This window comes from Rhineura floridana, chromosome 9 (assembly GCF_030035675.1).
Source record: "Rhineura floridana isolate rRhiFlo1 chromosome 9, rRhiFlo1.hap2, whole genome shotgun sequence".
NCBI classification, from domain to species: domain Eukaryota; kingdom Metazoa; phylum Chordata; class Lepidosauria; order Squamata; family Rhineuridae; genus Rhineura; species Rhineura floridana.
The window spans coordinates 111,720,708-111,734,746 of NC_084488.1; the positions used below are offsets into that span (position 1 = coordinate 111,720,708).

Genomic DNA, 14,039 nt, shown 5'->3' on the forward strand with positions numbered 1-14,039 from the left:
CACTTAACTCAATGGAATTTATTTCTGAGTAAAAACGCATAGGGTTGCACAGAGCATTTATCGTGCAAGGTACATCCTATGAGAATTTCCATCATAGCACTCACCTTTGGTGCAATCTTGATGCGGAAGAGGATATTCTGAAAGTGATATCCATCACTTGCCTGCAGAACCATTGTGTCTTCTACGCTGTGGGACCCATCATGGATATATTGCACAAGTCCCGCCAAAAGGTCATCAAGGTGCATCACTGATGGTATGTCCCCAGAAAGCTTGGCTAGCCGCCCATGATGTGGTGGATCTAAAACAGTCACAGTCACATCTTCGGGATTATCACTGTCTTGAATATCAAGCAAGAGGTTGGTTATGGCTCCAGCTTCCCCGTGGCGGAGAAAGAGGACTTCGTTCCTAAGTACGCAGGGAGCCTGAAATATAAAGACAGCATTCAGCTCCTTGGGTATTGGTACTGCTGCACATATTCTTTGCTTTCAACTCACCATCACCAAGTCATAGCCGTACCAGTAACAGCTCAGTGCCATGTAAATTTAGCAAATGATGCAAGTAAGCACAGCCACACTTACTTGTTTTGCATTGATTCCTATAGACGCAGGACGGAAAAGAGATGCACTTATTCAGCTTGCAAACCAATTCTGTTCAGGGGGGAGGGGAGGGGTGATAGGTGAGTTCTGTTCAACACGTGCAACTGACTGAGCTGGGAAAGAGGCAGGAGAATGGACTTTCCCACTTTGGCCTGCCGGTGAGGAACTGCCACATTTTTTAATGTTTCCCTACATGAAAATAAGATCCAGCACATAAAAAAATAGCAGAGCAGCAAGAAGGCTTGACCAGAACCTTTCTCCTTGATGTGCTAGTTTTGTTTTGTTTTTGACTTGTAGGGACTTTAAAACAGAAAGAATTTTTTCATATTTATTCAGAAACATTTAAATAACATTCAACATTTGGCCATTTGCTACCAGGCCAAGTTCAAGGTTCTAGTTTTGGTGTACAAAGCCCTATACTGTTGGACTAAATGGTAGCATGTTGTATCTATATGTTTTTCTGTAAAAGACATGTCCAAGAATGGGTTAAACCAAAGAGAAGCAAAACGGAAAGTAACCACAGCTGCATGTAATCAGCTGCAGAGATAAGCGGCTGGCAAACTATAGAACTGTTGTAAAAGGAATGCGTTGCTGTGGGGTGTGTGTGTGGAAGCAACTAACATAGGAGATGTATGTAATTCTTCTTAATGCAATCATGCCAGTAAAGGATATATCGGTTCGAACGTCTCTTCTTTGAGAGTCTTGTGGTACGTACTCTCACTCTCTCACACAAAGGGCATACGCCAAATGGCAACGCTGCCAACATATACAGCTTGGGACCAGGATACCTGAAACACCGTCTTACCCCTAATATACCCAGTCGGTCACTGTGCTTTGCAGGTGAGGGCCTCCTGCAGATACCATCTTATCAGGAGGTTCATTCTGTACAATATAGGAAACGGACCTTTAGTGTGGCAGCACCTACACTGTGGAATTCCCTCCCCTTAAATATTAGGCAGGCGCCATCTCTGCTATCTTTTCGACACCTTTTGAAGACTTTCCTCTTTCAACAAGCCTTTTAAGTTGAGACCTATCCCAGTCTGCGTCTGTGTTAGAATTGCTTTTAATATGTTTTCTTTAATAATATGTTTTTAACCCTTTTTTTTAAAGCTTTTTTTAAAGCTTTTTTAAAAAATGTTTTTAATGTTGTTTTGTTTTAATGTATTTTAAGGTCTTTTTATGATGTTTTAAAGTGTTTTTAGCATTTTTGTTTGCCACTCTGGGAGGAAGGGCAGGATATAAATCAAATAATAAATAAATAAATAATTAATCACAAAACTCCCTAAGCCATGTATGCAATAAAATTAAAGATAAAGTACAGATAAAATCCACAAAACTTGTTAAAAAAACAAGTATACATGAAATGATAATCAATAAAACACAGCTAAAATCAGTAGAAGAAATTAAAACGACCATAGATAACTAGATGATATGCAGGACACATAGATGATGAGAGCTGATTCTCCTTCCACCTTACCAGTCTAAGAGAAAAGTGCCTGAAGTGGAGGCGTGCCAGGAGGTAAGTAGAGAAAAAGCTGTTCAGCTCCTCTGCTCCCCCCCACTTCTATGTAAAAATTAGATTTCCCCTCCAGCTTTATACTTGAATGTTACAGACGCATGAACAACAAACAGAACTGCCACAAAGCACGTGTAGTTTGGCCCTAAGAAGCTAAATATAGAAGAGAAAGTGAAAAAGGCAGAGGAAGATTAATATGAGAAGGCCCAACGGAAGAGGTGAGTTTTGGGATTAGGTAGCAAAGTTCTTTCTGGATATATGAAAATGCCTTAAAACTTTGATGTATTTAGGTCACTATTGTCTATTTTGACTTGCAGCAGGTCTCCAGGGGCCCCAGCAGAGATCTTTCCCTTCACTGGTCATTCCCTACCTGGTCATTTAACTGGAGATGCCAGAAACTGAATTTGGGACCTTCTCCGTACAAAGTTCTACCACTGACCTCTGTAAGCCCTTTCCCTCTGGGAGGGAGGAGGTGCAACCTCTCAGTGGCCCTTGGCCCTCTGGCTGGCTTCAGGGGTGGGAGAGGCAACTGTATCTGCAGGCAAGAATATAGTTTGTTTTGCTTCAGGTGCCAAGGTATCTAAGGTCAGCGCTGCAAGGAAGACTTGAATAGAGCCAAGACATGAAAAGGGGTCTCTGCCACTCTACTAGACATCTGGGATTGGGGGTGTTATCGGAGGATATCTTATACCCAACCTTATTTGTTTTAAATGTTAAATTGTTCTGATCCACCCTGGGGCCTTAGAGTGAAGGGCGGGTAATAAATAAATAAAATCAAGCTATAGGTCCTGGTAGCTCGGTATTGGCTGTGACTCTCAACACCTGGCAGTGGCTCTCCAGGATTTCAGAAAGAAGTCTTTTCTAACTACATCTGTACCAGCATACAACCTGAGACCCTCTTCATACAAAGCTCTTCCGCTGATCTATGGCCCAATCACAGCTGCTCAGATCAGGAAGCAAACACTGTGATTCAAAACAGAGGTGATCAAAAGGCAGACTGGAATCTATTGGTGGATCTCTGGGGGATGTCCAGCTGATTTGTAAGGATTTCTGACTCCCAATAATTTAAAAGCTGCAACAACCAATTTTCATTTTCCATCTAAATTAGGCTGCTGGAATGAACAAAGCTAACCAGGATTAGGCCTTTGCTTGAAAGGACTGTAAAATGTGCTCAGAGATGTATGTTCTTTATTTCACACTGTATACTTCTTGCATCTGGAGCTGGTTGATAGATCCTGGTGTTATAGCAAAAAAACAAGGTAGATTCAACAAGCCTGAAGTCTGTTTTCCTCTAGTCTAAGCAAAAACACTGCAGGCAACAGAGACAGACTGCTATGGGGGAATTTTGAAACAAACAAACAAAGCAATCTGTTTGTAAAGGGACCCAGAGAGACAGAGAGAGAAAATCTCAAGATGTTGCGAAAGAATTTTTTCTGGATAAAGCCCAACACATTTTGGCCTATAGTTTTATTTTAGGCCTTCATCAGGGGTCATGTAAAATGTAAAAACAGTCTTCAGAGATCTTTGATAGTACAATCACATTTTTACCTTCACTGATGACTCCGACAACCGCTCTGCTACTGTTTAACGGGTTCCCATTTCCATCAGGGAACATTTGTTTGCCTCAACATTTCCCACTGCAGAGGAATGCACAGTATCCAGAATGGATGATTCAGATTATATGTCGCAAACAAGTTGTCTAACTTGGGTGCCAGTATTTCCGTTTGAGAGCTTTGCTGGTTATTTTCCTACCTGATACAAGCTTAAAACAAGGCACTAAAACAAGGCACTAAAATCTTGAAATCCAAGGGCTTACGAAATAATTCAAGGGAGCTAATAAATGCTTCTTGCAAAGGCTGATGAACCAGACTCTTCAGCTAGACAGTGAGAGTCAGCAGTTCAAGGTCTCCCTTTAAGAACCAGGCAGGCAGTTCTTGGATTGGATCTGTTAGAATAACACATTATGAAGGACAGATACTACTGCTAATAACTGGCTAAGACCTAGGATGCCTCAATCTTCTGAAGTGGAAGGAAGAGGCTTAGTTTAGAATCATGAAAATGGAGCTGAAGAGAAGGGAAATACTGCTGAGTCTAGAAGGTAGGAAAGTGCATGAACTTTAAGGATAGCTGCAAGAGCAAGGTTAGGAGCGTTGCATGCAATGTATGCCTCCAGAAAATTCTGCAAATTACTTGGGAAGATGTTAGCGTTTTGGAAGAAGCAAAGACTACCAGTGTTGAAACAATGATCCTTCAACATCAACTTCGCTGGACCGGCCTTGTTGTTCGAATGCCTAATCACCGTCTTCCAAAGCAGCTACTTTACTCCCAACTTAAGGATGGAAAACGGAACATCAGTGGACAGCAAAAGAGGTTTAAAGATGTTCTTAAGGTGAATCTAAAAAAATGTAACATGGACATCGACAACTGGGAAGTCTTGGCCCATGAGCGTCCCAAATGGAGGTCGGCTATTATAAAGGTGCTATGGACTTTGAAGAAACATGAGTACAGGGCGAACGGGACAAGCGAGCTAAGCGGAAGGCATGTCAAACAAATCCTCATCGTGACCATCTTCCATCTGGTAATCTATGTCCTCACTGTGGGAGGCTGTGTGGATCCAGAACTGACCTCCACAGTCACTTATGGACCCACTGTTAAAGACCTTACCCTGGAAGACAATCTTACTCAGCCACGAGTGATCGCCAATGAATGAATGAATGTAACCCCATTCCTTAAGAAGCATCTGGTATTGAAGAGTGGAAGGCACAGCCAATGAATTTCAGTTTGTTTTGTTTACTGTTCTTTCACATTATTGTTAACATTTTTTCATTGTAATCCACCTTGAATACTTTGTAGAAAAGCATAGAAAGGCTGCCTTATACCAGGTAAAACTGTTTGTTCATTTAGCCCAGTATTGACTCTTTTGACTGGAAGCAGCTCCCCCAAGGCATCTGGGAAAAGTATTTCCATCATCTGCTACAAGAGCCTTTTAACTGAAGATGCCAGGTATTGAACCTGCGACTTTCTGCATGCAAAGCATGTGCTCTACCACTGAGCTATGCATCATACCCTAAAGGTGGGATGATTAGAATTGCTATGGTTTACCTTCATAAAGACTAGAGACGTGGATTGTTATTTTTTAAATGACACCTAGATTCATATGAGTGTTGGCTATTAGAATTTTGCATCTTGAGAATCTAGATGCTATAGATTCATGGAAAATATGTAATCCTTGGTGGAAGAGAAAAGTAAGCTTTACAATGTGGGACAATTGAGATGATAGGAAAGAGAGATTATAACTAGTCCCTCTCTGTTCTGTAATTTATCCAGTTACACACTGGTTTATTGCCCCAAAGAACTTACCATCTACATAAAAATGGTCAAGAAAAAAAAGTAGAACAAAAAAAATGACAAAACTTTATAAATAGCTAGAAAATGTGGTGCAGTAGAGGGTTAACTGATGGGCAGCTTTGTGGCATGGAATCAAAACTAGGGGTCCAACATAAATCTGGACAACTATTTCCCCTTCAGGTTTTGGCAAAATCGATACAAATCATAGCTTACCTTTGTTGATCGAGCTTGAATAGTGAACATTTTTGGTTCAGATAAGTACTGTTGATGGCCGATCTTTAGGGAAAACTGGCCATTCCTACAGGGAACACCCCACCCCCGAAAGAAGATTATATAAACAGATATCATTTTTATAGGAATACAGGCGCACAATCTGATTCATCTACTACAGCAGAGGAGTGGTACACTGAGAATTCATTCTGATACGTTTGTGCAGAGGTTATATGACATTGCCAGCTAGTGGCTGTTATTCCACAATTTCCAGTGCAATTTCCCATCACTTTTCTTATTGGACATTTTGCAGCTATAAAATTGGTGGGATAATTGCATGAGAAAGTGCAGGATAACAGCCAAATTTTGTGAAAATGAGCAGCCTGTCTGCAAGAGCCCCTTGTTTCCACAGACAGGAATGGCTGTTATACACCTCAGTATGCATACAAGTAGTGAGATTTCACCAGTCATCACTCACACACTTTCAAGCCTCCCCCACCTCCAAATGAGCTTTGAAGACCAGAAACGTGCATATTTTTAGATAAAAACTGATTCTCAAAACATTGAACTCCCAGACCAATATCTGTTTCTGCACTTGTGCCCCAATCTTATATCTGGTAGTAGGGCTTTATTTTAAACTCTTCTAATCGTTCCCCTCCTCTCTTTGTGATCCCCACCCTCCACAAATGTAGATAAACTTTTCCTTGCTATATGAAAGTACCCTTGGAGCATATACCCTTGCTATATTCACAGCAAGAAGAGATATAAAGAAACACCAAGTCACCTGGGCTTTGTCTTATCATGTGTGAAAAGAATTATCTGCCCTTTCACATCCTCCATGGTGAAATGGTTGCCCTGGATCAGTTCTGTCTCCTTCCCATTTGCCACAGTCACTAGCCTGCCATTGGTGGGAGGGTCAGCCACATGAAACAAGAAGTCTTCTCCAAAGTCATCAGGTCCTCGCACCTCCAGGATGGAAAAATCAAGTGGCTTCACCCCACCAATTCCTACCTGGAGTGAACGGTTTGCCCGGAGAACAGCAGTGTGCATGACAGCTAAAAACAAAACAAACAAAATCCCAATTGATACATAGACTAGGGATGGAAAGATCTTTCAGTTTTGGTTCTCTCAGTTTCTCATTTCTCCAATCTTAAATTCAGTTCTCCACATTTCTGTAACAACAAAACTTGTGAAAATTCCCCAGCATCTTAGTGTGAATTTTTCCTAATAAACACATTTTTGTAGGCAGTTTTGACTAATGTACACATTTTTGTTAGCCTTTTGTCGTTATATAATGCATTTTTGAATGTTATTTTCATTCATATATTCATTTTTTATACACACTTTCCCTTGGAAAATGGATTGCCTTCAAGTCAATCCCAGCTTATGGTGACCCTACGAATAGGGTTTTCATGGTAAGCAGTATTCAGGGGTGGTTTCCCATTGCCTTCCTCTGAGGCCGAGAGGCAGTGACTGGCCCAAAGTCACCCAGTGAGCTTCATGGCTGTGTGGGGATTCGAGCCCTGGTCTCCCAGGTTGTAGTCCAACAGTCTAACCACTACACCATATCGGCTCTCTCACTTTCCCCTAACATATACATTTTTGTAAACATTGGTTGGTGAACTGCATCAGGTGAGTGCAAATTTCCAAGCATGGCCATGTTTCGGTTCTCATATATTTTCAGGAAGTGCAAATTTGACAGATTCAACTTGAAATTTGAACTGAATCAAATTTCTTGTCCATACCCTAACATAGACACAGACCTGTTATTATTTCACTTAATATTTCTCTAGGGCATTTACAGGGCAGCTAATGGATGTGCACTTGTTGCAAAATTGTCCCCAGTACCTCCCCTTTCAAGCCAATTTACCCCTGCCATAATGCAGGCTGTGGGGTATGCAGCACTACAGTAGTGGTTAAGCACACGTGCCAAAATGAGAATGGAGGACGCTGTTAAGATGTGTTCTAAGAACATCTGGGAAGTTTTCAGCACTTTCAGGAAACCACAATACTCATGATTCTTTGCAGGAGGGAAACCATAATGGCTTGATAGGTATAAAACCCATATATTCCTATAGTGTGGCTTGCTCTTCAGAAGGCCTATCTATATTGCAAATTTACATTGTATTTATACTGGTTTGACCATCATGGCTTCCCTCAAAGAATCCTGGGGCTTGTATTCCAAAATCTGTTACTTAATCAAGTAAACCAAAATGTCACAAAATAGTGAGTGAGCTTTTGGGTTCTCCAGAATCCTTCATCAGGCTGGGTATTAAGCGAAGCAGGATTTGGAGAGAGAAACAAACTGGCATGGCGTTAAAGCCATAAGAATGTATTTAATCACATGTCTAGTTTGCACATAACATTAAGCACAATTATGGCATAACATGAACGAGAAAGAATGATGGTGCACAGTGAGAAAATAGAGGCCACTCCTGACACGCTACAGGGATTTAAGCCACGATTTGGCTTAGCATTACGTCCAACTGAAGCTCATGGTTTGCCTTACTCCAAATAAACAACAAGCTGTAACCAGGTTTTTTCTTGGCTTACTGCTCATGGTTTGTTTGGGGGAGGCAAACCATGAGCCTGGGTTGGATATAACACTAAGCCAAACCATGGCTTAGCTCCCAGTAGTGCAGCAACAGAGCAGCCACAATTTTCTCACTGTGAACCAACACATTTGCTCATTCACACTAAGCTGTAATTTAGTTCAGTGTTATATGCAAATGAGGCCTCAGGTTTCAAGTTACTCCTAGGGATGTTGGGATTGAAAAATACACAATGGCCGATGCCCTATTTTTGAAAGTTAAGCATCTAACAGTTCTCTAGATCTGTCTTAAGTGAAACGCACAGGTCTGTTGTGTAAGAGAACAGCGGTAAAAAGAACGGTGGAAATCTTTATATTACCAAAGGCAGTGATTCATTGTGGGTGGTATACCAGAGAGTTACAGGTTGTTAAGAGTTCTGATACGTCTATCAAAGCTTCTCCTGCACACACACACATGTGCACACAGAATTACAATTTCCATGGTTCCGTAGGCCTGATCAGAGCTTGGAAAAGTTATTTTTTTAAAACTACAACTCCCATCAGCCCCAGCAAGCATGGCCACTGGATTGGGCTGATGGGAGTTGTAGTTCCAAAAAGTAACTTTTCCAAGCTCTGGGACTGATGGAGAGAAATGAGACTGTCAGTTAACCCAGACTCTCTATAGTGTAGTTATAGCACAAGCAGGGGTGCGGAACCTTTTTCAGTCTGGGAGCCACATTCCCTTTTGGGCAACCTTCTGAGGGCCACATGCCAGTGGTAGGTAGAGCCAGAGGCACAAGCGGCTGGAGCAACAAATGCAAATTATAGATTTGTACAGTTGGCTCATTTGTACACACACACCTCTGTATCCTCCCATCCACACATGAAGGCAATGTCAGAGTTCAAGGACGCATTACAGCCAGCCAGCCCCCCCCCCAAAAATGCAGGTCCAGTGAGGGGCCTTACCTGGGAAGAGGGGAGGGTCCCCATCTCGGACCTAAAGCTCTGATCATCAGCCCTCCTTGGAACCTGTGAGGTACACTGTTACTTCTCTCAGACAACTGTAGCTGAGGTAGTGACCTGCTAACCAGTACAAAGGGAAAAGTTATGGAAAACACTCACTTTCACACTCCCTGCTCCAGGGATTTCCATAGAAACCATGGCTGCAGTCAGAAACACAATGGCTTTCCTGCAGAAATGTAGTGGAGTCACAAACTTGGCACCGACTTGATTTGTCACATTCCAAACATCCTTCAGGGCAAGCTAGCATGGAAAGGAAAGGCACAGACCTTTAAATAAACAGCAAACACCTCAACTGGCATTGTCTACTCTTAGAAAATAAGGCCACAACTGTGTTATCACTTTATTAACAGTCAATGAAACAAGGGTCCAAAGATAAAGGGCTTGTTCAGCCAACATTGCTCTGAGCACAACAAACAGAACTCTCGGCCCATCAGGTCTCCTCCATTCATTTCAGTAAGCACACATTCCTCTACATGTGGACAGCAGTGTCTGTGAACACAAATGCATAAACACACACACATGAAGTTTGAGATCAACTTGATTATGCCTCAGGAGTTCCTATATCTGTGGCTGGCTTTCCAGTTCTACACACTGAGCAACTATTGTTACAAAGAATGAAATGGCCTTAAATGTAAGATATGGAAAGGGATAAATCCCTGTGCCTTAACATAATAGGAGCCGGTTTTAAAAATGGCTCTAGTTACTAAGGTTGCTTCCAGACAACCTGTTTACTGAGCATTCGTCCTGGTTTGCACAAAGTTCGTGGTGAGATTATATGACATTGGCTGTTTATTGACCATTTTTTAAATAATTAATTGTAATTTATAACTTGTGCATTATAGTGATGCATGTATTTCTCATATACGTTTACAAGAAATTAAAAGCTACATATGATTGTACATTATCTTGATACCTGTCACTCCAAAACATAACGAACAAAGCCCGTATTTCAATGAAACTATTTGATTGGTTAACTTTTAATTCCTTATTATATGTTAATCTAGTCATTACCACAATAGACCATATTTTCTCAATCCATTCTGTAAATGAAGGTGCAGTACTTTTCTTCCAGTTTTTAGCTATGATTATTTTTGCTGCTGTAAATAAATTGGTTGCTACCTCTAAATCTGTTTCTGGAATTGTATTCTTTAAATATCCAAGCAAGATTATTTTTGGATCTTGAGGTGTAGGAGAACCTAACATTTCCCTGACTATCCCCCAAAATATGCTTAAAAATATGCTTTACTTCTTCCATATCTCCGGCAGTATTCTTGACTGGTTATATATATTATGTTCAGCTGGTACAGTGTTAAGGACCACTGATATATTTTATAATAATTTTCCTTTCAGTCAGCTGAGATCACTCTATTGAGCATTCATTTCCTGTCACCTTCCGTACTGCAAAACAAACCAAAACCAAAAAACCACCATTCTTTTTTGGATGTTGATGTGGGTTTGTTGTACAGGAGTGCCACATCCACTTCAATTGCAACAACCTGAATTTGCCGGTCTACCACTGAATCCTACCCATAAAATAGCAATGCTCTGGAAGTGCCCCAAGTCTGCAAAAGAAATTACAATGAATGCTCTTTAAATACACTATTTTTCACACAGAGCCTGGGAGACCTGGAGCATTTGGGTGAAAGGATAAAAGTTTAGGCAGGATTAGGAAAAGGTGGAATATGAGTAAGGAATCTCCCTTAGAGCTGGAAGTAGAATGGAATAACCGGAAATACAAGAACATTTAAAACATTATGCATAGTTTGGAGATGCCTTATTCTAAATCAGACTGCTAAGTCTATCTAGCTCAGCATCAAAGATGAAATTTTCTGAAAACCTTCATGTTGAGCTTATCCACACAGGTTTTTTCAATTCCCATCTCATTCCTTCTAAACAAGAAATGAATTTCCCCCACCCTGGTTGTGCTTAAAATAAGAACATTCCTCACCTATTATATGCATTATTATATGCACTGTTACGCACATTTTATGTTTATTATTATAATATATATACACACACTCTAGGTTTCCTAAAGTAACCAGCACATAGATACATATAACAATACATATTAATGTGTTAATGTATATTAATGTATGCAAATACATATATATTAATTCTGCTGCGGAAATATAGTACTCAATTATATATGTATAATATACCTTTTTTGCATAAAATTTTGCATATATATAGTCAAGTCTTTTAAAGAAACAAAGAATGCATAAGCAGCTCAGACATAAGTGACTGCTCAATGCAAGAGGCTGTCCAATGCAAAGTCTGATTGGATTGGAACTGCCAAAAGCCATGTATAAATTCATTTTTAATAATGTATTTTATCTTGTTGTGACCCGCCCTGGGACCTATTAGGAAGGGTGGATAATAAATTATTATTATTATTATTATTATTAAAAACAGAATCCTCCTTCATCCCTACCCAGTATTGTCTACTCCAGCTGGCAGTAGTTTCTAGAGATTTGCTAAGGATTGAGGGTTGGCCCTACCATTAGGCAGAGAGAGGCAGATGCCTCAGGCAGTAGCATTGGAGGGCAGAGAGTAGAAGTGATGTATTGGAGGATACTGTCCCACTGCTAGTGTTGAAGTAAGATTCAGTTGCCAGTCCAATCAACTTCTGTGCATGGAATAGGAGGGCAATCGGACTTCCCAGGAGGATCGCTCCGCCTGTGCTGCCTCTGGGACGGGCTCCCGTCTTGGTGGAAACTTTTTCAGTTTTAAAAACAGTCAGAAGGGCTTTTTGACTGGGGAAAATTTCTTCCGGATAAGGAAGAAACGTAGAGATTTTCCACAGAGCTTTGTTGTGACTGTTGGAGGCTGGAATTCTGTGAAAGAAGGTCTTCCAGCAGCTCGGACGGAGCTAGGATTTCCAACCAGCTCAACTGATTAAGTGAGCCTTTTTTTTTCTTCAAAGAAAAACGGATTAACAGGCAAGCATTCTCCTGTCTTTTCTCATTATTTTGTTATCAATACAGCTAAAGAGATTTATCAAAGAACCAGCAATTAAGAAACCCTGGGTGAGTCATAGCTTTCTCTTTTATTCACGGAGCTAAGGGGAAGAAAATAGAAATAGTTTATCTTTATTTTTATTGCAAAAAGCTGGCATGGAATTCAGCATTATAAAGATTACAAACGGCTGAGGGGTTTCTAATTTAAAGAGAAAATTTTTTTTTGATTTATAAGACTTTTGAGTAATATATGTCTGGCACTATTTTTCCGGTTTACTTTTTTTTTTTTTTTGACGAATCTGCTCATTCTTCCTGCTACTAATTATTTGGATGCTGTGAATTAAAGTTGTTTTGGCACTTTTGGACATACAAGAGATAAGGCAGTTTGTCTTGTCTAGAGGGTGATGTCAGCTGGCTTGAAAGATTAACTCCTTTGTAACTGGATAAAGAAATAAACTGTTCTTTGCTTGGGACATTGGAAATTGAAGGGATTGTGTTTTTTTTGGTTTTAAGAATGACAATCAAGAAGGTGGTTGAGATCATGGATGTACAAGAAGGGACTTTCTCTTTAGATATGTTTCAGAAAATAATGAATGAGATTAAGCTAACAAAACAAGAACTCAGACATAACAGACAAGTGATGATAAGTGAATTTGGCGAAATGAGACAGGAGCTGAAAGAAATTCAGGATTCTATGAGAAAGGAGAACAAAGATAAATTTGGAAAATTAAAAAAGGATGAAAGAAAAATTAAAGGGAAGGTTCAAGCCCTGGAGATTGGATTAAATATGGTCTTGGAAAAAGATTTGGATTTCCTGGCTGTGATGGATCCTCGAGACAAATATTACTGTTTGGAATTCAGCGCTGTCCCTGAAGGAATTGGTGAAGAGATTGGAGATAAAGATATCATCGGTTCGAAAAAATTCATGGACTGGAAGGATTTGATGGAACTTGAAATGGAGAAAGTTTACAGAATTAATTCCTGTTTTGTGACAATGAAAAACCCTTCAAGAGATGTGCTAGTGCATTCTGTAAAAAAGAGGAACAGAGATGCGGTTCTGCAACAATACTTCAGTGATACGTTCGGAAATGATGGCAAGAAAATATTTGTGAAGAAGGAAATCCCTATCAGACTCTTATTATATGACTATGACAGCAAGATTATTGGGTGCGTAAAGATGGAAGATGGAATCAACACAGATAAAGGAAGAAGAGCGATCTGAAATTACTGGATTTAATAGACTTGAAGAGTTGGATTAATTGACATGTCTATCTAGAAAAAAATTGATGGACATATATCTCAAGGATTGGAAACTTCTCTTTGACTTTTTGTAGAAGAATAAAATGATATGATGTTAATGAGATTTGATACCAACTAAGATAACTGCTGGAGGAAGGTGATTTTATAATTTATTAAGAGACAGGTTTGTTATATATTATAGACCTATAGCTGAACTACGACAAATCGGAAGTCAATAGTTTTTTTTTCTTTTTTTTCTTTTTGTTGTATTAGTTTTAATTTGTGTTTTTCTTTTTGTATTGTCTTGATTTTGAAAATTTGAATAAAAATTAATTGAAAAAAAAAAGGAATGGGAGGGCAATCTTGTTCTTTGCCTAGGGCAGCAAAACATCTTGGGGCCGGCCCTACAGTATGCTACATATGCACACAGTATGAGCTCTCATTCTGACATGAGTAAGTTAAATGAAGATCATGAGTTCTGCTACAATTCTTCATATGGTAACTCCCTCAAATTAAGTTTTTAAAAAATCACCACTACCAACAGTTTTGTTTAAGTGAAGCATGTAAGCTGGAATATCTGACTGGTGGAATCTCAAGTCAATTCTGTCTTCTCAATTCTG

At 39.9% G+C, this 14,039-nt stretch overlaps 1 protein-coding gene across 5 annotated transcripts in view; it reads right to left on the reverse strand.

The window, feature by feature from the left end:
* FRAS1 (Fraser extracellular matrix complex subunit 1) overlaps positions 1-14,039 on the reverse strand; it is a 416,443-nt gene that overhangs the window by 144,574 nt on the left and 257,830 nt on the right. For all 5 annotated transcript variants that reach the window (XM_061583287.1, XM_061583284.1, XM_061583285.1 and 2 more), the window contains 4 exons: positions 9,323-9,463; positions 6,455-6,725; positions 5,674-5,758; positions 105-422 (listed from right to left, as the gene is read on the reverse strand). In XM_061583287.1, coding sequence (XP_061439271.1) covers positions 105-422; positions 5,674-5,758; positions 6,455-6,725; positions 9,323-9,463 — 815 coding nt within the window. The remainder of the gene's footprint in view (positions 1-104; positions 423-5,673; positions 5,759-6,454; positions 6,726-9,322; positions 9,464-14,039) is intronic.